This window comes from Rhinatrema bivittatum, chromosome 4 (assembly GCF_901001135.1).
Source record: "Rhinatrema bivittatum chromosome 4, aRhiBiv1.1, whole genome shotgun sequence".
Classification (NCBI taxonomy): Eukaryota; Metazoa; Chordata; class Amphibia; order Gymnophiona; family Rhinatrematidae; genus Rhinatrema; species Rhinatrema bivittatum.
In genome coordinates, this window is record NC_042618.1 from 187873782 (window position 1) to 187898594 (window position 24813).

The window sequence follows — 24813 nt, forward strand, 5'->3', positions numbered from 1 at the left end:
GGCAGGTGACATGCATGATCATGATTCTTTGGTTGCTGATACATGCATATGCTAATGCCACACACAGGGGTCACTGCTGTGCAAATCGCTAGGATTTCCTTTCCCCATGATGGCAGAGAAAGCTGCTCCTGCAGGATCCCAAACCCCTGCTGACCTGATGAGCAAAAACAGGGTCCAGGAATAACACTCAGGTCGCCTGCATGGCAAGCCCAATCTACTGATTTCTATATACATCTACTTTCCTTTTGTTATTTAACTCTTACCCTTTTTTTTGTTTTTAATAATTGACCAAGTTAATTTGAACTGTTTGTGGGTTTTTTCTTCTTCAGATTTTAACTCAAATTACTAGATTAATCAAATAAAATGAATAGATTTCAACATCTTATACATGATCATTTTCAGTAGCCTGAAGTCACAGCACTGTTTGAAAATTAAGAAACATAAGTGTAATATATATATATTACATAAGGGTAACACATTCTGCTTTCCTTAAACCAAGGTTCAACCCAAAGCAGTTTACAAAATAATCAAATACATAAACATAAGGTAATGAGAGACAACAAGATGGCAGCATGAAAATAGATATGTTCTAGCTGCTCCATACCTATTTTGCTTCAGTTTCCTTTGTTATGCTGTCCAAACAAAAAGGCAAGGTGAGGGTCTTCTGCCTGGACCTATCCCTGTTTCTTCCACTAGCATTGAACTACTGGTTCTATCTGGTGAGTCCCTCTCTACCCCTTCTAAGCCATCAGTGGTAACATTAGATGCTCTGGAGGAACACACAGCTAGTTTTGGGATTGCAATTAAAGCATGTTCTCTTAAAATTGATTCTCTAGCTGCTAAGTTGGAGCCTTCAGTTAAGCAGCATGAAGAATTTATGTTGGAAGCCCAGACTAAGAGGCTGATATTAAGAACATTCAGTTTCAGTGCTACTACAGTCAGGGACAGAATTCTCTCTTCAGGTGTATTGAGACTTAAATGTCTAGCTTGATTTTTTTCTAATCTCCACTTTGTCAATTTTCCCAGGATAAGGGCCAAATCACCATATGTAATACTGCGAAAGTTTCTTGAAGAACTTCATACCAAGTTCCCTCTATGAGAAGAGTGTACTTTTTACCAGTATCTGGTTCTCTCTCAATACAAGCCCAAACTGCTCAGGTATCTTCAACATGACAAATTTTGTGGAGAATTCCGTAACAGAAGTTATTGAACATGCAATTCTGGTAGTCTTTTGTTATGGAACAAGATCTCAGTAGATTATGAAACTATTTTAGAAATTTGAATTCTCTTATTCATGGCCAAGCTATTCAAATTTTTCCTGACATAGCCAGAATTACTCGAGAATGGAGGAGGGTTTTTTTTTTTAGCCTCAATACAAGAAGCTGTTGCTCTGGGGATTTCCTTCATGCTGCATTACCTATGTAAATGCATAGTTAAATATAAGGATTGCTTTGTTTTATTTTTACCAGAGCAACTGAAAGCCTTCTTAGACTCTAGAAAATCCCTGCTGGTCCCTGTGGCCCCCAGTTAAAAGTCTTAGCTGATTTATTTTGGTGGTTCTGCCATGTTATGCTTTTTCCTTTTTTCTGATTTACTCCTGAAGTGTTTCTGCTTTCTCTCAAAAGTATTCAGAGGTTTGAGGAATATTATTTTCTTTTTTCCCCTAATAATTTCTTTTGAATAGTAGATCTCTATGCATTTCAAATGTAAAAGGATGTATTTTTGCTTTGAATGAATGTTAAAAATCTAATATAAAGATAAAAAGTGTATGTATACACACACACACACACACACACACACACAATAGAATGCAAGTAGCAAAATAAAATAATGATTAAATACATAGTTACAAAAAAGTAAAAAAACAAAAACAAAATCTCATGCCCTATTCTAAAGAATGGACTAGGTGAGTTCACAATAAAAGCTAATTAAAAAACCCAAAAATATAAACACACCTTAAACAAAAACTCCATCTTGCACTACTTTCTCCATTAAAAAGCCAGTATTAATGGCCTAATCATCTCTAATCGCCCCCTAAGAAACTCCTCAAAGGGAGTCGCCTTCCTGTCCACCCTTCTGACATCCCACCCCCTGCTACAGGCCAACTTGCCACGCCTGCCCAAGATGACATCAGTTGTAGGAATGAATTTGGAGCATCCTCAGATTGGCTCAGACAGCAAAAACAGAAAGGGACATCCTTTAGCAGAGGTGGGGGAGGGAAGCAAATTGGATAGAGCTCCCTCCTCTCTTGCAACATGTGTTAACTGGTTGTTTAGTTTTGGATGCAATTTGAGTTAATCAGCTGTCACTGACTTTATTAAAAAAAACTATTGTTAATTTTCTATATCTAAAAGCAAATAAAATGCACCTAACATCAATTGTGTGCTGTTTTGTCTGTCAGGTAGTCATTATGGTAAAGAAACAACCCAAGAACAATTTGATTTCGGCCTCAAGTACAGATTTGGAAACAGAGCTAGCAACTTTGATACTTATCAGTGCAAAAAGCATGATGTGCTATGTTAACATTTTTTTCCACATTTACAACTAAACTTTAACATAGAAAGGAAAAACAAAAAAGCCCAGAGCTATAAATCTCCACCATCCAGGGGAGAGCTCTACCTAGTGATGGGTCAGGACTGCACAGGGTACTCTGGGATCTCTGGAAAGTTTTAACTCAGTCAATGCACCATATAGCTATGAATGGTTTTGTTAACCATCTTCTCTGCTGTTAGACTGCAGCAGTTAATTTTTCTGACAAAGGCTAATTATCAGGCAGAACATTGGATCATTTAGTTTGGTTTATTTTTGGATGGGGGAGGGAAGGAGGGAATGGGCCAAATATGCTAAGCATTTCTCCCCACAGACAGAAAATGGGAAAACACTTTAGTACATCTCATCCAATAGGTCTCAAAATGTCTACCTACCTGTTTCTTGGGCTCTGCTGCCTCCTCTTTTTGGACTAATTACTAAGTCCATTTTTGGTCCTAATTATATTCTACAAAAATGTAAAATGAGAGAATATAAAGGTATATAATCCATTACTATGTCCAAATCCCCTGTTTTTAAAAATCTCTTTTGGAGTACTCTTCAGCTATCATGCTGTATTCATTTTTTTTATATATATCTGTATGATGCCTGTAGAATTCCGATGCGGATCAGCACAGCTCCTGTTTTTATTTAGATTCATACTGGAAAGAGTGGCTAAAGAGGAACAGCTGTCAAAAATTAACACCAATATCTGCTCAGGAATTTTTCTGCAATTAAAAAATTAATTTATCTTAAGAAAAAACAAAAGCCAACAAAAAACTCTAGCTTTGCTGCAGAGGCGGTTTTATAAATGAGGCAGATAGGCTGCAAAACATTTGGAGCGGCAAAATATGACCTCCAAAAATGTCCAGTGGCTGCCTCACCTTGCTACCAGATACATATTTAGCTACATGTCAGCGGGGATCCCACCCCTGCCAGTGACCAATAAAGGAGATGGACCTGCAGACTGCTGGAAAAGCCCAACCTGTTGGTGACAGAAGAGAAGGCCTTGCACATTGCCAGTGGAAGAACAGAAGTGACCCAGTGGGTCACTGGTGGCAAAAAAAAAAAAAGGGAGGAGGTAGCCTAGCAGGCAGAGCCCAATCTACTGGTGTCTGAAAAATAGGAGGCCATCCTGAGGGCCACTAGTGGAGCCCAACCTACTGGCGACTAAAGAAGAAAAGTTAGTGGCTGCCAGCAGCCAAAAAAAAAAAAAAGGGAAAACAGCACATGTGTAAATGAGTTAGAGAGAGTGTGTGTGTGTTTGTGAGAGAGCATATGGATGCGTATAAGAGAAAGCATGTGCTGTGTGTATGTGAAAGAGCATGGTTCTAATTGCAAATATATTACTAACCTTAATACAAGGCTTGAGGGTAACCTGCATGGAGTGGCAGTTATTTAAAAACTTGTATACCACAAATCAAAAATTTCTAAGTGGTTTACAAAAAAATTCATAAAAACATTAAATAAAACAATAATATGGGCATCCAGGACCTCACTTACTCACATCCGCCCTCTTTCACAAATCAAGACCTCATACACCAAAGTTTGGGTTAACAGGGCCGCAGCTTTATTAAACCTCATGGAGGCCCGAGCCTCACAAATAACATGCATAAATTCCAAATAAACTCCCTGACCGTCCGCCACTTCCCCAACAAGACAGTTGGCACCAGCCACCCGGCTCGTCCCTCCAGCCCTTACACAGAGTTCAGACCCCCGCCGCCTCCCAGCAAGGAGCCCGCACCCAACAACAGCCCCAGTGGTCAACCATCACAAATTTTATCAGGCAACCCTCCTGCCCATTAACAATTATAAACTGTAGCAGCTCGGGCCATCCGCAATGACAAATCCCCCCCCAGTTGCGACAATCACCCCCCTACCACCCAAATACAATAACACAACATGAATGAATAAAAGGGCGGGTGGGAGGGAAAAAACCACCAGCTGCCCAGACGCCAAAGAGCGACTGAGCCAGCAAGCTTCGCTCACGCCCCCACCTCCCGCTGCTGACCTCATGCTGAGGCTGCCCAATCCTGGCCAGCCAGCACATCTCCAGCTCCCTGCCCCAGCCAATCAGGGATGTCTCAGCCCAAAACCCAGCCGCACGCACATCATGCCTCACCACCTCCCCCTCCCATCGCCTTCCCGCCACTCGTGACCCCCCGCTGACCCCCCCCTCCACTACCCCACTTGGGCCTGGGCTTACTACCGTAGTGAGCCTGAACCCATATTACCGTGGCCAACCAAACACTAGGTCCGATAGACCTTCCAGACATGTAAAATAAATTAAAATACCTCTCTCAAACTGACTGCATTCATAATTGGTCCATATTCAGTGCTGGCCTTCAGTTCTTACACATCAGTGCTCATCATAAAAAAAATCTGCTCATTATTGGCTACACATTAAGTGAAAAAGCATGGGAAAATAGAAAAGTCTTTAGAAGTTAACTATACTTTAACATTCGAGGGAGAGAGTTCCACAAAACAGGGCCCTGAACATATAAAAAAGTCTCTCCTGAGACTCAAGGCAAATGATTCAAGACAAAGAAACATTCAAAAGCATTTGGCTAGAGGATCTTAAGGTTCTTGGACAGTAAGGGCCACATTAAAAGTGGGAGGAACACCACCATTTAAACCTTTAAAAACTATCAATATCTTAAAAGAAATATTCCATTTAAATAGGGAGCCAGTGTAAACGCTTTAAGACAGGTGAAATGTGCTCGCATATCAGCATCCTGGTAATTATTCTGGTGGCAGAATTTTGAACATACTGTAATGCCTTCAAGGATTTTTGCGGGAGACCCAAGTACAAGGTATTACAATCATCTAAAGAAGAAAGGGACTTTAATAGGAGATGTATTGGGTGTTTAGGGCCAGGTGTAATATATGCAGTGTTACCTATTCATACTGTTTGAGGGCTGGCAGTTAATCTTTTTTTCTTTTAGTATGGGTTACGTTTTATCAAAGGAGAGGGGTGAGGTAGGGTTATGTGCTGGAGGGGGCACGAGGGAAGGAGAAAATTAAAAGATATATTGCTATTCTGATATAGCCATTTTGGAAAATGTTTCAATTTCTTCACTGTTGTATGTTATCTTTTACTTCTCTTAAGTATGGTAAAACTTCATTATTAATCACCAAAGGGCCAACAAGAAGCAATCTGCAAGATCATTACTACTGCGACAGAGGATGGACTCCATCTGCTTATCATGCGCATCCTTTAAGGCGGTTCCTTCCTCCACTGGGAAATGTATTCGCTTAGAGATGGCACAGACCAGCGTATCCACTTTAGGGAAATGCAAAGGCTCTCTCACTGCCAGATCCAGTGGATATAGAGCTTCTAATGCTCATCCCCCTTTAAAACTTGCTTCTGGGGCATCCCATTCCAGATCAATTGCTTCCAGTACTGGAAAGTAGCAAGAGACTTCCCGTAGGGAAAGAAGAATGGGATTCTTCTTTGGGTCCAGAGTCTGCCCTAGGAACTCGCAGCATCTTCAGGGTCTGGGAAACCAGGGCCGGCAATTCATCTCTATGGAAAAACCATCACATGGTCTAATACAGTTCTAAACCAGGGGGAATTTCCCCATCTTCCAAGGAATCTGTATCCTCCTCTTCGTCCGTGCTGTCTGGGTCCCTGCCAGGGACACCCTTGGTGAGGTGAGGCATGCCTCAAAATCTGCCAATAGGACTGGGAGATGGAGGGCTTACTGGCTGAGGTAGCAGATTGCACCTGTACAAAGGCTTGAAGGCCCTGGAAAAATTCCACCCAAGAAAAGGCAGCCAGGTCCATGCGTAGCCCAGAAGGTATTGGGGTAGGTGCCACTGAATTTCCCTCTCCTATGGATGACCCAGTCACGGGGATACTCAGATCCTGGGTACTTCCAGTTAAGGTTGTGGCTAACCCATCCTCTGAATGGGAGGAGCCAGGCTTAGTAAAGTCCAGGGAGGCCAACTTTCCATGGGCTTCCTCACAGTGCTGGCATAAGTTGGAATCCAGGTCAGACTGTGAAGCCCTAATATGAAAAGCAGCGCAGAAAGAAAGGCACTTATGTTTCTTGGCTGCTGGAGCCATTGCGGCGGTAACTGTGTGCTGTCAGCTCAAGCTTAAAATTTTATGCACACAGATCTCAGGTACCTAGGCGAAAAGCGGCAAGACGAATGCACAGCCCATTTGCCTGGATTTACCTGTATTCTGCACTTAGGTTGTGCGCATATGTGTGACGTTATGCGCACAGCACCAACACACTGCGCATACCAACATTCTATGGAGGGCAATATGGCACGCACAAAGATGCGTGCAAGATGGCACCACCACGGCCTACCTTGCAATGTGCCAACCAAGCCTAAAGTGGCTCACCAGTGGACCGCTCAACCTGCTCAGAAGCCCACTTCCCCTTACCCCAACAGGATGGGGGAATGTAGTTGATACAGCACACTAAGCAAGGAGACTGGAGGAAGTCTTACTGAAACTCCTGCAAATGTCTCTGAATCAGGAGGTAAATCTGTTTTGGGGTTTTTTTGTTTTGTTTTTTTAAACTTACCTGAGCTCACCGCTTACCGGCTGAGTACAGAGATGGTCGCCAGCTGCAGGGGGTGACAGCTTTGGCCATCACCACCGTACTCAGCTTCCTGCACTTGCTTTCGAATAATAGGACGGACTATGGGGCAATTCCATGAAGTTAGGCAAATAGCACATTTAAGACTAATCGGAGAAAATTCTTTCACTCAACACAAAATAAAGCTCTGGAATTTGTTGCCAGAGGATGTGGTTAGTGCAGTTAGTGTAGCTGGGTTCAAAAAAGGTTTGGATAAGTTCTTGGAGGAGAAGTCCATTAACTGCTATTAATCAAGTTTACTTAGGGAATAGCCACTGCTATTAATTGCATCAGGAGCATGGGATCTTCTTAGTGTTTGGGTAACTGCCAGGTTCTTGTGGCCTGGTTTGGCCTCTGTTGGAAATAGGATGTTGGGCTTGATGGACCCTTGGTCTGACCCAGCATGGCAATTTCTTATGTTCTTATGCTTAAGCAGCAAAGTGCACACCAGGAAGCAGCTACTGGACCACGGCACACATCTCAGAAACTGCCTCAGGAATTCTCAGCTTGGGAGGGGGACCTTCAGGTATCACTGCAGGAGAATGGGACTCAATTTTTTCTCCAATTTAAAATGTAAAATTTCTTCTTTCAAAAAGTATAGCAATGCCCATAGGGAGAGGTACATCCACTATCTGTTGGAGACTGAGAAATACTCTAGGGCCGAGGTCACTGCGGGGGTCTATGTAGGGTGACGTCAGCTTTGAAATCTGACTCCATCTCCATATACTGGCAGGGGAGCATAACCCCCATTGGTCCTGAGTCCGTCTGGCTACATGCTAGGAAAACAGCCATTGGGGAATAGAGAAGAAAGATTACCTCCATTTTCCCCAGGTTTCATGGCATTGTTAAGTCTAGCGATAAGGATTCCTTCCACTAACCCAACCGCAGTTAGACTGCTCTTGTTGCAGTCAGGAGAAACACGCCTGGATGTTTGAGTGCCAACTCCCCTAGGTGCGGGGGAACTGTGAGACCCCTTGCCTGGCAGCAAATTCCAACGAGTCAGCGTTTTCTCCCTCTCAATCGGATTCGGCCCCAGGTCAGGGAGAGTCTGGAATAGGTACTATTTTTTCTCTTTGAATAGAGATTCCTTTACACAACAGTCTTATGTTGCAGAAACCTGCAGTTTTCTCCCTTTAGACTATTTGGGAAGCCATTGACAGCCTGGGAAAATTGATAACATTCTAAGTTGGATCTATGCAAGGCACAGTTCAAGCCTTAAAGACACGAATTATGGGGCTGGAAAATGCCAAGGAAAACATTGTTTCACAATTGGCTGATATTAACACAAGTTTATCCCACATAAAACCACTACAAGAAGCTTTGGTTAAAGATAATATAATTCTTTCAAAACAAGGTTGAAAACCTTGAGAATATTATAAGGTGAAAGAATTTGCAATTTGTTAATTTTCCTTCTGTTCCTATGGATTCTCGAGATATGTTTAAGAGGTATTCGTTGGAATTCTTAAAAATTCCTGGAAGTGCTTTGCCTCCAAAGAAGGAAATCAAGGGTAGGAGATCTCAGGAGCCCTTTTAGGATTTGATAACCCCCTTGGATGTTACAGCGTTTTTGGAAACATCTGATTCTGTGGCCAAACCTTCTACTTTATTAGTCTCTAGTTTTAGACTCTGATCGAGACTGGCTTCTCAGGACAATTTTAGACATCATGGCGCACCTTTCTACAGTGCAAATGTGCCTCGAGTTACACAGAAGAGGAAGCAATTTCTTTTAACGAGACCTAGGGTATTACAGGTGGGGGCTCAGTTTTTTCTCAAATTTCTCTGTAAATGTTGTGTGAAAGTTGTATGTGTTTTTTTCAGCCTAATCAATTTTTTTTTCCTGGGTGATAAAATTGTTTCCCTTCCAAACCCTGCTACTGAACCTGAAGTTCCTGTTTAGGGGGATTTTATGTCCTCTATTGTTAGATACCCCTGGGTCAGCTGTTTAGTCTGCTTTTAAAAAAAAAATAATTTTTTCCTTTAAGATAGTGTTCTTGGTATCTCTTCCTGATTATGGACTTTCTTTTTCTGCAAGTCAGTATTGTAATTCTTCTATTTTCTTTTTCATTCCTTGATATTGTTTGTATCAGCTCAATATTTTCTTCTCAAGTTTATCTTGATGTATATTTGGAAACTGCAAACATAAAATATAAAAAAACCCAAAAAAACCAGAATACTAATTTATGCGTTTATCTGGCAGCTGCTTCCTGCTTCCAGATAGACGGATAAAGCAGTAATCTGGATAAGTGGCGGTGGCAGCTGCTGCCACTTATCCAGATAGCTCATCATGGATGCCTCCATCCCCTTCCCTAGTTAAAGTGTTTGTTTGATCTGAGCCACACACATTTTTCAGCTTTTATGCATTTTTTTAAACTCCTGATGCACTGGCATATCATTAGCTTACTGCATGGGCAGTTAAAAAAAAAATCTTGGCTTTAAAAATGTATGCAAAAACCAGCATACATTTTATTAGTGCCAAGTGCCTGACAATGTACAAGGAAATAAAATAAAATGGGAAACACTTACGCGAACGAACTATGCGCTTCCAAAGATGGATAATTAGTGCTCCACCTAAAAGGAAATTAATACATTTAACAAGTGGAAATTGCTTAGAACTATGTCTACCAAAAAAACTGGTACTAGATTTGCCTCTGTCCTACCCATCTGTCTACAGCATGGCTCTAACTCCAGGTATTTATCTTATTCATTGCTGATACTCAGATCAAACTGTTTGCAGCCCTCAAGGAGAAGAGTTGAAGTGCATGGTCTGGAGCAACAATTAAAAAAAAATTTTTATTCATAATATGATGCAGACATTGTATAACATTCTTAATGAACCATATTCAATATAAAAAAATGCCCAAAATAATATTTGTTTTAAGAATAGCCTAAAAAGCCATAACATTCTGGATCACATTACTGTTTTCTAACAAGGAAAAATGACAGAAACCCCAAATAGAACAGTTCCAATTACACAAGACAACTCATACAATCAACCCAATCCCAGAACATGTTTTTGATATATAATATCATCAGATCCAATCTGTTGAATAGCCAAGCAATTTCAATCACAAACTGTGATATGTTACATTGTAAAAGGCCTCCCTAGAGCACTGATTCTTAAAATGGGAGGCAGCTGTAAACATATAGGTTAACCACAGAGCTGAGTGTAAGAAAAACAAAACAAAAAAAAAAAACTTCTGCTCATCTAGATGCTCCCAATCCCATGGGATGCCTAATTTAAAACATAGGTGATAAATCCTTCAAAGGCAGGGGGGGGGGGGGGGGATTTGCCTCTTTTAGGTAGCGTAACTCCCAATGTAAAGCCGCCTTCTTCCGTAAATGATGCTCTCTGTAGACAGCAGGATAAATTAACCATGACATGGATACCATCATCCAATGGCACCAAACAAACCCTTTAAGCTCAGAAAGATTTTACTCTGAGCATGTGCAGCATTGCCTCATCTATTTTAGAGCTAAGTAGTCTACTTTCCAGGAAGATGAGTGGGTATTCAGTAAGGTTAATTCATCCTGCTGTCTACAGAGAACACAGCTTACGGTAAGCAAATTTGCTTTCTCTGTCAACAAGTAGGAACTAGCCATAATACTTGGGGAATCCCAAGTTGAGGGGAGCAGCAGAGCAACCTGGACCCCACTGTGCAGAGTAAGACTATTTGAACTGCTTGTCCAAATTTACTGTCACTCTTTGAAAGGACATCCAGACAGTAATGGGATATGAAAGTGTACACAAAACGACTAAATTGTAGCTTTGCAGATGTTTTCAAGTCTGTATTGCTTTCAGATGAGCCACTGATGTAGCCATGGCTTTCGCGATGAGTCTTGCTAAAGTCTGATCCAAAAACTGCTAGGGTGCAATTGTCTAGCCAACTGAACAATGTTCATTTACCTACTGCTATACCCAGTTGGTTAGGATTGTAAGAGACAAATAGCTGCAAGGCCTGACAATGTGGCAGAGTTATTTTCCTGTAGCAAGCCAAGGCTCTTTTACAGTCTAAGGAATGAAGGACTTTTTCATTTCCATGTGCACATGGTCTCAGAAAGAAGGTAGGTAAGACAATAGCTTGATTAATATGGAAAGCCAATACCACCATTTAGTAGAAATTTTGTGTGTGTGTGGAGCACTGCCCAATTGTGGAAGAATTGCATGAACTAAGGCTTGGAGCTCACCCATTCTTTTGGCTAACATGATTGTGACTAGGAATACTTTCCATGTGAGAAGTCTGAGATAAGCTGACACCGATGGTTCAAATGGTGGCTTTATTAGTTGTGCCAAAACCATATCCAGGTCCCATAGAACAAGAGATCTGACAACTGGAGGTTTAGGTTCCCATAAGCCTTTCATTAATTTGGATACCAACAGATGAGTGGAAATTAAGCTACTCCTAATTTGAACATGGTAGACTGCTATGGCACAGAGATGTATTCTCATTGACGAGGTACTAGACCTGAGGAAGAAAGAGAACAAGTACTTAAGGTTGTCTTTTGGCTCACAGAAGAATGGGTCAAAGAAATACTTAACTCTGGGATGAGAACAGTTTCTATTTAATCCATAAGCCATTCTAACATATGGCATCCTGGCAGGCTATGATATTCTCAACCTCTTTGGGTAAGAAGTATTAAGTGATCAGTGAGCATTCAACCTTCATGTTGTCAGAATGAGGGAGGAAAAGGTCTGGATGATATAGACACCCCCACTCTCAACCTTGAGTTAGTAAAGTTGAATCTGCCCCGAGATGGATCTGGGATCTTCTGGATAAATGTACCAGCTATGCAAGCCACACTGGGGCAATAAAAATCAGACAGGCCCAAAACTTGTATTTTTCATGTCTTTCTCATCAATGGAAAATATGCATGAGATCTGCATTTCAGATGAGCTGAAAAGCATCCTGAGTGGATGTGAGTTTGCTAGGATGAATAGAACAAAATCTTTCCACTTTTCTGTTTTCTTCTGGTACAACTAGGTTAATTGCTGGAAGTCCCCATAGTCTGAATCATCCGTCAGTAGTTGATTGTTGCAGGGACAATTTGTGTGGGCGCAATACTCCGCTGAGGAGATCTGCTAAGGTATCTGAAACCCCTAGAAAGTAGATTGCTTGCATGCCCATTCTCATAGTTTTACGACCTCTTGGCAGAGGGTCCATTACCCCATACCAGCTTGTTTGCTCATATAGAACATGGCTACCTGGTGGCCTAGGAGAACACTCTTCCTCTGAAGGAGATGTGTGAAAGTTATCAAGCATATCTGATCGCCCACAGCTCTAGGAGGCTGATCTGAAATTGTCTATTAACGATTAAGTCTTTTGAGTTTGGAAGGAGCCTGTGTGGGCCCCCTATTCTTTTTTGGAAGCATCTGTAGGCAATGCTACTTGCTGAGGAAACAAAGTAGTGCCCCTTCTTAGAAGGGTTGTAGCTACCAACAAATTTCCTATTTCTCGCGTGACATCCACCAAGATTGTCAGAGGTTGAGTTAGTTGGTCCCACTGGATATGGAGATACTACTGTAGAAGTTGCATTTGAAGGAGGAATAGTGAAACTACCTGAACTGCCATCGCCATATGCACCCCAGAACAACTAGAATTTTCCTGGCTGTTGTCTGATCTGTATTCAGCAGGGTCTAGAGAGAGTGTTTGCATGTTCTAATGGGAGGAAAGCTACTATGAATTTGATTCTGTGGGTGGGAATTAGAATCAATTTTTCAAAGTTTAACAGGAATCTTAATAATTATAGAAGTTGAACTGATTTCTACAGGGAACAACTTCCTGAGAAGTTGTCATCACTAGCCAGTTATTCAGTAAGGGAAGACATGGATGCCTTGATGAAGGTAAGATGCTACTATAGCTAGGCACTTGGTGAAGATGCTCAGTGCCATCAATAGTCTAAAAGAGAGTACTCTGTACTGGTAATGAGAAGAGTCCGCCAAAAAAGCATAGAAAGAGCCAATAGGATATGGGAATATGAGCATAAGAAACCTTCAAATCTAGGGAACAAATCCACTCTCCCTTCTGGATGATGGGGAGAATTGTATGAGGGGAGTTTATTTCAAATTTCTCCCAGAACAGATTCTTGTTCAGACTTCTTAAAGTCAAATGGGTCTCAATCCCCCAGTTCTCATGGGGATAAGGAAATTGCAGGAGTAGGAACCCCTAGCCATGTTAATGGGGTAGAAGAGGTTCTATTGCTTGCTGACTCAGAAGAGATTCCATCTCCAGGCAGATCTATGCTATCCGGCTTGAAGGCAGAGCAATGAGGAAGCATGAGAAGTCAGGAGAAACAAATATCCAGACTCCACAATTTTGAGAACCCAGCAGTCTTTGATAATCTTGTGCCATTCCTCTAGGCAAAGCTGAATTCTTCCCCCTACCAGAGAGAATGGTTTGGCCTTAACCTGTTGTGTTATTTTGGTCACAGACATTCATGTTTATTTCAAGCCGGACATTGCTGCCGAAGCAGAAGAGGTACCTAGTACCTCTGAAATTATCAGAATAGGCATTTCTGGAATTAGGACCTTTTAAGCGAATAGTAGGGCAGTCTTGACATGGATTGTTGCTCTGAGCTGGCTGAAAGAGACTGGATTGTCGTACGTTGCATCTTAATTTGAGCACCTGCTTTTCAGGAGTTTCATTTTGAACATGTGGCCTCACAAGCAGAGGAAATCTGCTAGGTTATCATAAGCATCATCTCATAAGCTACTGGCTCTCAATCAAGCCATCTGACAAGCTTTGATGGAGGATGATGAAAAGCAAACTGTCATATAGAATGCTTCATAAATTAATTAAATAAGATGACATAGGTACTCTTGCGCATCTAGGAATGACTGCAGGTATGCAGGGCCAATATCAACTGCAGGAAGAAAGGGCTTCAATGTTTGCATTCAATCATGTAAATATTGAACCATGTACAACTGGTGAGCAGAAATCCATGCATTAAGCATGGAATTTTGGAAACCCTTTTTACCAAAACTGTCTAGTAACTTGGGATCCCTTTCCTGGTGGAGTATTTAAAAATATTCTTGTTCTCTGCTCTTTTAAGATATAGGACTCCACTAAAACTGAATGATGTTAGTTTACTACTCCAAAGCCTGGAAATTTCTGTACTCTCTAGTTGAGGTCCAATTTCCTTGCTACTGAGGCACAGGAAGAGGTTCTCCCACTTTTTTCTTTTTTTTGTAAGTCTTGTGAATATCATGAATTGGAATGACTGCTAGTTCTGATGGAGTCTCCAAAATCTGGAGAAGGCTGAAGACCTTTGCATGGGGATCCTTGCCCTTACGAACACTGATTCCAAGCATTGTACCCAATTTTTCCAAAACCAGGGGGTAAGAGATCCTCAGGTGGCAATTGGTGTTCCAGAAGCTCAGGAAGGGGGATCGGAGGGTATTCCAGTTGAATCCTCCTCAGACCCAAGAGGGAAGCTAACACTAATCCAGGACTCCAAGTCTTTTTTTTTTTTTTTTTTTTTTTTAATAGTACTGAAAAGTGTTTGGGGGTTGCTGAGGCAGCGAGACAATTTAAAAGTTTATAAAAATAAAGCAAGCTTGCTTACTGTAAACTGTTTTATGTAGATAGCAGGATGAATTAGCCATTGCATTGGGAAACTATATCCAGCAGCATCGAAGAAATTAGGTGACTGAGGAAGAGATTAATTCCTGCTATACATTCTCCAACTACCAAGACTCAGCTGGTGAATGCTCGGGACTGTTAGAACCCAGCCACCTTCCCAGACTCCTCGTTGTGGATGTTCACCGTGTGGCAGGGAGCCACCATTGGATGCTCTGATGCATGTGATACTAAGACCTGGCGAAGAGATGCTTAGGGCGTGTGTGAGCATTGGTGTGCACGATTAGTCACATGTTGGCGGGAGAGTTGGGTACCTGCCCCAATGATTATGTCACACACTCTAGACTAAGCCCTTCTGGACTTGGATTCTTTGCCTCAGCAAGAAGGTCTCCTGTTTTCAGTCTTCTGTCTTGCTCAAGCCCTTCAGCCTGTATCTGTCTTCTCAGCCTTCAGTTTTGCTTTAGTCTTCAGCTCCACTTCAGCCTCAGCCTTGCCTCAAGTCATCAGCCTTGTCCTTGCCTGGCTTAAGCCACAGCCTGGTCTTTGTATAGAACTTTGGACTCAGTCATAGTCTGGCCCGGGCCAAGACTTTCTCACCTGCTGCTGGCGTGGGTCTCAGGACTCTACTTATGAGGCCGCACCATAGCAAGAGGGGCTCAAGCACACACAGTACCTTACAAGAACTAGAGCCACCTTGCAGGGGATCTGATGGCATACTCATTTGATCTGGGAGAATCTGATATTTTGGAAAGGAGTGGTTGAAGAATACCCTCATCCTTAGCTACCAGAGAGATAAAGAAAGTCTTTATCAACTTGACCACTTGGTCCAAGGGTTAATGTGTCCTCTGGCCAGACACTGGAATACTAGGATAGAATCTCCATGCACATCCTTTGGACTTTACAAAATTTGCACCAGGGACCAAGTGGAAATCGATGTTGCTACAAAACGACCTTGCTCCAGAAACATCGATAGTGACATTGTTTTGGAGACTGACAGAGATAGGCAGATATCTCCTTCTGCCCCTGATAACTTTCCTCTGTGCTTGAGTGTCACTGGTAAGTTAGTGAGTTGTTGCATTGGAAGCACCGCAGCCTAGTGCAATGACGGAGCAACCTATTCCAATGCCCAAAGCATTAATGCATTGAAGCTTGATGCACCACATGCTCCAGGACTTGATCTGTCGATGGCACCAAGGGCTTCTGCGTTGATCGTGCCGGGTCTCAATGCACCAGATAATGTTGAGTTGGCTGCATCATGCCAAGCCAACGCTTTTGGCAGCAAGTGCCCACTGGCTCCGAAGAATGGTGCTTCATCTTTGTAGCCCCATTTCTGCTTGTTCAATTCCTGAAGACTTTGCTTGTTCTGCCAAAGGAGATGTCATCGAGGAGCTTCTGCTTAATTGTACACCTGTGGAGCATGAAGAGATTCTACTCCAGGAGAAGGATAGACTGTAGCTTCTTAAGCAGCTCCTACATTTTTCAGACTTTGGACTTCTGGGATTGCAGAGACATCTGGCCACAGCGGTAGTAGTTTGCATAGTCCTGGTCCAAACTTGTTACTGATTTCTTTGATCATATCCATTCATAATAGACATCTTCCTATCGTATATATACAGTGTATGAAATTACTTTGTGCTTCTTAGAAGCAGATATTCTGGGAAGCAAATTTTTTTTTGTTTTTTGTTTTTTTAATATAGCACTGAAAAGTGTTGTTTCGAGGTTGCTGAGGCAACAATTTAAAAGTTTACAAAAATAAAGCAAGCTTGCTTACTATAAAAACTATTTTCTATAGATAGCAGGATGAATTAGACATTACATTGGGTGATGATATCCAGTGGCACTGAATGGACCCTCTCTTAGCTAGTAGAACTTTTAATTCTACTAAGCATATGCAGGAATTCCTGCATGAACACTGCCTCACGAGTCTTCTCAGCCAATAAGAGCCAATTTTAAATATGTAGTTGACTCTCCAGGGAGGTCGGTGGGGGGGGGGGGGGGGGGGGGGGGTATTCCATGGCTAGTTTATCCTATCTATGGAAAACACCATTTATGGTAAGCAAACTTGCTTTCTCCGTTAATAAGCAGACAAAAGGCCGCTACATTTGGGGAGAACCAAGCTGAGGGTGCAACAGAGTGTTTACTGATTAAACAACCTGGACTTCACGTGGTTATGCAAATCTGCTTGTCTGAATTAGTCAGTTCTCAAATATTTGTCTAGACAGTGGAATGGAAAATTGTTTACTGAAAACTATGTTGCAGCTTTGCAGAAGTCCTCGAATGGTGTTCCCTAGATCTAATCTGATGAGCTTTGACAGTCTCTGAAGACTTCTGTTTAACAGTGTGGAATGTGGTCCTCCATTCACAGTTAGATAATGTAGAATTGGTTACTGGTATGCTAAATGCATTAGTATAATAAGAAATGAAAAGATGCAAAGCCTGGCAATGCAGCTAAGTTCTTTTTGTATAATAAGCTAAAGCTATTTTGCATATGATCTCAGAAAGACGACAGGAATACTAGAGCAGATGGAATATGGAAAATAGACACTATTTTTGGATAAACCTCAGTTAAGTGTAGAGCACTACCCCAATGTTGAAGAATTGCATATATGGTAGATAGTGAATTTGTGCCTGGTGTTTACTGTCTTTTGGTTTATGCTACTGTGATAAGAAAAAATTAGTTTCCAGTTAAAAACTCCAGAGAAAAAAATTCAAAAAGGTGGCTTTACTTTATTAGACAGGACAACATTCAGTTCCCAAGGTACCGGATGTTTAGCATATCACAAGTTTACTCTAAATTTCGATGAGAATGAATGAGTTTTATTTAATTTTCAACTAGAACATGGCGAGCTGCTATGGCACAGAGATGTAACCGTACAGAAAATGCAACGAGACCAGATTTGGAAAGAGAGCGAGACTAAGTTAGCAACTGCTTGGTCTCACAATAATAAAATGCACCCAGGATATTTTACTGACACCATAAGGGGAATCTTTTAATTTAAAGCCACAGGCTTTTCTAATAGAATAGATCCTGGCCAAACCATTGATGTCTTTGATCTCGCTGAGAAAAATAGAAAATCGGTGGCTTCTGAGCATTCAACATCAAAATTGTAAGGATGAGAGATAGGAGGTCTGGATGGACAAGAGAGATCCTTTACCGTGATCCAACAAGGTAGGGTCTGGTCCTATGTGAATTCAACTACTGTTGGGAAAAAACTGTACAGTTCATCTATCTGGGCCACACTGAAACTGGGCTGTTCCACTGTTCCTTGGTTATATGACCACTTTTCCAGGAAGGTCTATATTTTGGCTCTCTCTAGAACAGACACCTGAAGAATAGCCATTAGAATCAAAAACCAGGCCCATGTTTAGGTTGGCCCTACTGTATCTGCCAAGAGTTGACTATGTTCACGCTGACAAGCTCTAGCCAAAGATGCTGAGCAGGAAGAGGTGAGAGCTAGCACCCTTGAAGAAGTCAAATTATTTCTATGAAAATATGGTCTCTTGAATAAGCAGAGAGAGCTCAGGCAATGTCAAGAGTGACTAGATTGCTAACTTTAGTTCCTTTTTTGTAGTGACCGCTTCCATGAGCGTTTCTGCAAGTAAGAGCACCACCAAGAAACAAATGCGATGATCTTTCATGGATGTTGTGAATGGTGCCAATTCTTAGTTAAGCCATGTATTGAACTGCTTTTATTATGAATTTGTTACTTCAGCAAGCTTCTTTTTCAAATTGTCAGCCTACCTTACCAATGCTTTGCATCTAGCTATCCAGTATTCTATTTAAAAATACTTCTATACTGCATGCTCTAAATACATCATAGTGGTTTACAAGATAACACTTTTATAAAAGTCAAGTTATGAGTTTCATTGGAAACTAATCATAAGTTGCACATACATAATTAAAAAGGGGTGCCATTGTTGCTGTGGGATAGTAATGCCATTTTAAATCTTCAGGCCATCTAGACATCCCACTATATGACCCTTCAAACTCCTGCTTAAATAGCCAAGTATTTACATTATTTTTTAATTCACTGGTATCAGAAATAGTCCTCATTTGTTCAGGCACAGAGTTCCATAATGCTGGGCTCGCAACTGAACACATTCTCTAAACTTGTCTACATGTGCCTGCCAAACTGATGGAACTTCCATCAGACCTTTATTTTGAGATCTTAATGTTCTGGTTGGAGTATATATCCGCAAAGCGGCACCAAACCAGGATACTTTATTGTAGTTGATTAATTTTTGCATCAGCATTAGTTCTCTGTATTTTATCCTTGCCTTATTTGGAGCCAGTGCAGGAAGGCCAAAACCGGTTTAATATGGTCATATCTTTTTTTTTCTGAACAGCATTCATGCTGCCATAATTTTCAACAGATGAAATGGGAGGAATGCATTATTAGAATGGCCTAAAAAAAAAAAAAAAGCAAATTCCTATAATGAAGCTGGAAGAGACCAATGATTGTAAAACTGTTCTAAAATCCTCTTTATTCAAGAGCAGTTGAAGTTGTTTAAGCATTCTAAACTTCATGTACCCTGTCCTAATCTGATTCTTGATATGGGTTTTCATTGAAAGATTAGGCTCAAGTAAAATCCCAAGTCTCAGATGGATGAAGATATTGGGATATTGTGTCCATTAAAATCCAATTTTGAATTTCCATCTAACTCCTTAGTTTGTGACAAAATAATTTCAGTCTTAGCAAGATTTAATGCTAACCGATTGGGTAGCATCGATTTATTAATAACCCCCATATAGATTTTTAAATATTTCATGGTGGCGATAAGTTTTTGGGTTTGTTTTTTTTGTTTATAGGAATGAAATTGAATGTAATTCACATATATGAAAAAATCTGAGCCCAATCCAGCAAGTAGTTTACACAGTAAAATCAGATAAATATTAAAAAACATGGCAGACAATGCCAAACCTTGTGGTACCTCAGACTGAATTTGGCTCCAACTTGATATTTTATTCCCCAATATATACCTGCAGGTATGATTCAAACCATTTAAGTACTGTACCAGTGATTCCTAGTTCTCTCAAGCTTTTATGGTTAATTGTGTCGAATGAAGTGAATATATCTAACAAGACAAATAGATAGTCTTGGCTGCTATTAATCCCCATACCATAATCAGGCAAGGATAACAAGGTTTCGGTGCTGCTGTTTTCCCTAAAGCTGAACTGATTAAAATACCATAGGGAGAACTCTTCCAAATGTTCTGTCAGTTGAGTAAGAACTAAAGATTCAATAGTTTATCCTTATGCCGTTTCCTTCATTTGGATCTCTTTTCCATTTTTGAAAGATGTTCTTTTTGCTATATCATCCTTTCTCACATTTAAATCATGCCAATAGTCGTTTGGCCTTCCTTCCACCTTTAATATAGTGGAATACATTTTTTTTAGGCTTCCAAGGAGGTATTCTTGAACAGTGTCCATGCCTGATGTAAAGTCTTAGCCTTTGCATTTGTTCCTTTCAGTTTTTTCCTAATCATTTTCTCATAATTTCCCTTCTGAAAATTAAATTCTATTGCAGCAGATTTCCTTAATATCCTCCCTTCAATTATCAAATCAAAATTGATCATGTTACGATCACTAATGCCTAGTGGCCCCAAAATTATTACATCCGCACTAAATTGTGTGTTCCGCTAAGGATTACATCTCAAATAGCTCCCCCTCTTTTCTGTTCTTGTATCAGCTGCTCCATAAAGCAGTCATTTCATTTAGAAACTTTACTTCCTTGGCATGTCTGGATGTGACTTTTACCCAGTCGATGCCAGGGTAATTGAAATCACCCTTTATTATTGTGTTACTAATTTTATTAGCTTCCCTAATTTATGTTAGCATTTAGTCTGTTCATTCTCCTCAGATGAACGGGTAATACACTACTATTTATTCCCCTTCTCATAATCAAATTTCAATCCATAAAGATTCCACACTACATTTTGGTTCTTTTCAGAACTTTTATCCTGTTTGACTTTATGCCTTTATTTTATTTTATTTTTTTTTTTTTAACATATAGCGCCACACCTCCCCCAATTTGAACCATCCTACCATTGTGATATAATCTGTATCCTGGTATCACAGTGTCCCATTGATTATCCTCCTTCCACCAAGTCTCTGAGATGCCAATTATATCTACTGCTTCATTCACTGTTATATATTCTATTCTTTTATTTTTCAGACTTCTAACATTTGCATACAGATGTTTCAAATTAAGCTTGTATTAACTATCATTTGACATGGGTAATTTAGTCTGTCTGCTCGTTACTTAAAGGCCCCGGGTTTCTTTAGCATTTTTTGCAACCTCTATCGGGATTCCCTAACATCCCCATTTTTGTCGTATCTGTTAAAGATGCATCATTCCGAACCATGCACTTCTGAAAGACTGTCTGCTTTCCCCTGTCATCTAGTTTCAAAGCTGTTCTATCTCCTTTTTAAAAGGTTAGCGAGAGCATCCTAGTTCCACTCTGGTTAAGGTGCAGCCCATCCCATTGGAATAGGCTCCCCCTTCCCCAGAATGTTCCCCAGTTCCTAACAAACCTAAAACCTTCTTCCCTGTACCACTGTTTCATCCATGCATTGAAAGTCTGGCGTTCAGCCTGCCACTGGGGTCCTACACGTTATCCAGTGTTATATTCAGAACTATTTTAATAATCCATACTGTCACCATTTTTTGAGGAAAGAATCCCTTTCATTGATGGTTGTGAAATTCTATTTCCCTTTCTGGTGAGTATGTTTGCTTTATGACAAAGGAAGGAAAAGTTTGAAAATCTCCTTAAGCAGTGTGTGACCTATGGAAACTATGTTTAGCAATGGCCAGTGTGACAATATAAAACCTCAGACTACAGTGAAATTAGCTGAAAACACATTGAAATTTTCCAGAGGGAACTATTCACTATCCTCTTCTTCAGTTCAACGGCTACACTTCCTTCCAGCTTCTTTAGTACTACCGTCCTTTTTCTAGCTGTCCACAGCTCATCCGCAGTACATTGACTCCCCTTCCTAACCCAACCCCAACACACACTTCCCTACTACCCAGCCCAGTTTGAACCCAGCGAACCCCAACAGTCCCACCCCTGTACACCCAGCCTCCACAGTTTGACTACAACACACTGACCCTCCTCCCTACCCTTAGCTTCACCCCAGCACATTTTAAACCCTGCTCCCCAGCCCAATCTCGGCATTCTCTTCCTAGCATACTGACCACCATCCCTAAACTCCAGTACACCCTAACTTGCTGCTCGAGCCAGATGCCAGCACTCCCTTCTCCCCCACGAAGTTTCTATAGGTGTGCATGCATGTGAGGGTATGTGTGTGTGACTAACAGTGATAGTGGGGTTTCTGCATTGGCTCTGTCTCTCATGGACGGACTGTATATCTTTGGAGCTAGAGACCAGTGTTTGGCCATAACATACAACACTGATAGTTGTTCCACCAGGCCCCTTTTAGAATCAATTTGTGTTTGTGCTGCAAGTTCAGGGAAAAAGCAGTATAGCAGGCATGCATACATTTACTCTCCCAGCCAGGCAATATAATGCAGCCTTCAAGATCCCTATTAGCCAGCTCTATGGCAGATACTAAGAGCACACCAGCAGCCACCCACTTCCCCCTCTTCTGGCAAGCACGCTCTGCCAGAGCTGAGACTGGAAGGGTGTGCGCATGCACATGTTTCTCCCACCAATAGAAAGGCAATAGATTAGCCAATGAAACAAGCATATTAATCATATAGCTGCATGAGCCTGAGAAGTAGGTAACTATTAGCAAACAATGGATTCTCACTTGGAATCTTAGGAATTCATTATCAAACAGTCCAAGAAGATGATTACCTTAATAGTTTACATTGATGAATGATTGGGGAAATGCCTGGCCACTTCCCAGTATTTTATCCTGGAACCAGTTTGGGAAGGTTCAGCTCTACAATGCCATAGTCTATTCTCCAGCTATGGACCTGAAACCTTCTGATTTTAAACCTAAGGAATCCAGCAATGAGCTTAAAAGAGCAGCTCTCCAAACTGATCTAACAGCAAAACATGTCAACTCTAACCTGGATGCTCCTAGCTCTTCCCTGTCACATATTGTCCTGTTAAAAAGAAAAGCTTCAGCCATCTAATGTTGGGTTCATAAATTCTACTTGTAATGCCATATATGAAAGGGTACACTCCCTGCAGCACTCCACAGTGCCAAAGCCTAGTTTTCCAACTAGAGACCATGCCAGAGGTATCCTCTCAAACCAATTAAAAGCAAATATTCAGAGTTGCTTTTTGAAAATGAAGGAAAAGTCAATAAGGGCATCTGAGTGGCAAGAACAGCTGGAATAATTTGAGACAAGCCATAACTACATAGAGATTGAACAAACACTTGAATTTTTTTTGTGCTAATTATTTTTTAGACTTTCATGGCAGGCAGTTAAAAATTATGCCCACAAGTGGTATGCAGAAATATGCATCTTATATCAAATTAAGAATTTTCCTAAAAGACCTTCCCTGGTGTTTTAGAAATGCATTTTTCTGATATACCTAGCACCAAGTGGTATTCAGAACAGCATTACCTCATACACACTGGTTTTGATGCCATGAACAATCACACACAAAGTTTGAAGTAAACATTCAAGAATGAGATAAGATATGACATTGTTGCATATATGCGTGCTCCCTTAATTTATTTATTTACTATACCGATGCTCAAGACAATGTCTTATCGTATCGGTTTACATTATAACCAAGGGAAACCAATAACCAGAAGAGAGAAAGTTACAATAAACAGGGATTACAACAGGACAATTGAAAGAGGAAGAATTAGGTTAAACAGAGTTCTCCTAAGAGTATAACGAGATAATACACCATTGATTAGCATAGATGGTTAACTAAGTGGTTCAAGCATAAACAGTTCTTTTCAATCAGGGGTAGGCTTGGGAGAATAGCCAGGTTTTCAGTTTCCTTCTAAAGGAGAGCAAGCATTGTTCCTGTCGAAGATCTGCGGGAAGTGAAATATATAACATGGTTTGGTTAGAAACATGATCAAATTAAGAAAGAAAAAGGATAATTATATGATGAGGGAGTGATCCGCTTAAGGCAGGGGTCCCCAAACTATGGTCAGAGGGCCGTATATGGCTCTTGGCTGAATTTCATCCATGCCTCTGCAGCAACAGCAGAAATAACTTGATCCAGCCCACAGCAGGGATGACAGAACTTGATCTGGCCTGCAGTAACAGGAGCAAATTCTACTACTACTGCCAGCTCAGATACTTTAAGTTCGAAGTGCAAATAGCACCATGTCAGAGCAGTGTGGGCAGGGCATGCTGGTGCAAGGCCACCACCAATTGGCTGCATTATGCATGGATGGCATTAGTGCTGCTTGTGCAGTTAGGGGTCACTTAGGCCCAAGACAGGGAAAGAGGCTGCAACTCAGCAATAAGGTGATCTTGGCCACTGTGGAGGACTATACAGACCTCAGGGAGAACGGTACTGGCAGCACTGAGCCATGGATTCTACATGGCTACCAGGAAAAGCCAAGTAAGGATGGTGGTTCATGTAGCTCCCAGTTGTTTTACCTCTTGAGAGCTGTGGGGGAGGAAGCATAAATATTAACCAAGTTTGAGAAGATTTTAGTCAGTTAGCTAGATTCCCAGAAAACACTGTACGTGAAATGTGGTTAGCTATAGATCATAACAGTCCCCAATAATTGATAAATGTGGATTTATTTATATGGCACAGCTTAGCATATGGTACAGCTCAGCACAACTGAAGCATAAGAATTAAAGCCTAAGACACTGTAGTACACTATCTTTGGCTGATACTGATGAGCTAAGATAGGGCATAAGGCAAGAAATATCTGGTTTCTTAAGAAATAACACTGGTAAGAGTCTGGTACAGGATGAGCAAGTTTGCTTACCGTAAACAGCAGATGAATTAGCCATGCTGTCTGGGTATGTCTTGCGTGCCACTAGGTGGCGGAGCTCTCTAAGTCTAGCAAAGTCTTTCAGCTAGGTGCTCCCTCATATCTTCTCTGATCCACCTCAGGCTCCTCAGTCAATAATAAAGCAAGTTCAGTGTATGCTGGTACTGTCCGCGGAGGCAGGCAAGTCAGCATGGCTAATTCATCTGCTATCTACAGAACACACTGTTTA

The 24813-nt window shown here is 41.2% G+C and overlaps 1 protein-coding gene across 3 annotated transcripts in view; it reads right to left on the reverse strand.

Annotated features, from left to right (window-relative positions):
- Positions 1-24813, reverse strand: part of SHISA5 (shisa family member 5) — a 138632-nt gene that overhangs the window by 78548 nt on the left and 35271 nt on the right. For 2 of the 3 annotated variants that reach the window (XM_029599402.1, XM_029599404.1), the window contains one exon: positions 9642-9686. The exons of the other annotated variant lie outside the window; for it this stretch is intronic. In XM_029599402.1, the coding sequence (XP_029455262.1) occupies positions 9642-9686 (45 nt within the window). The remainder of the gene's footprint in view (positions 1-9641; positions 9687-24813) is intronic. 3 annotated transcript variants of the gene reach the window in all.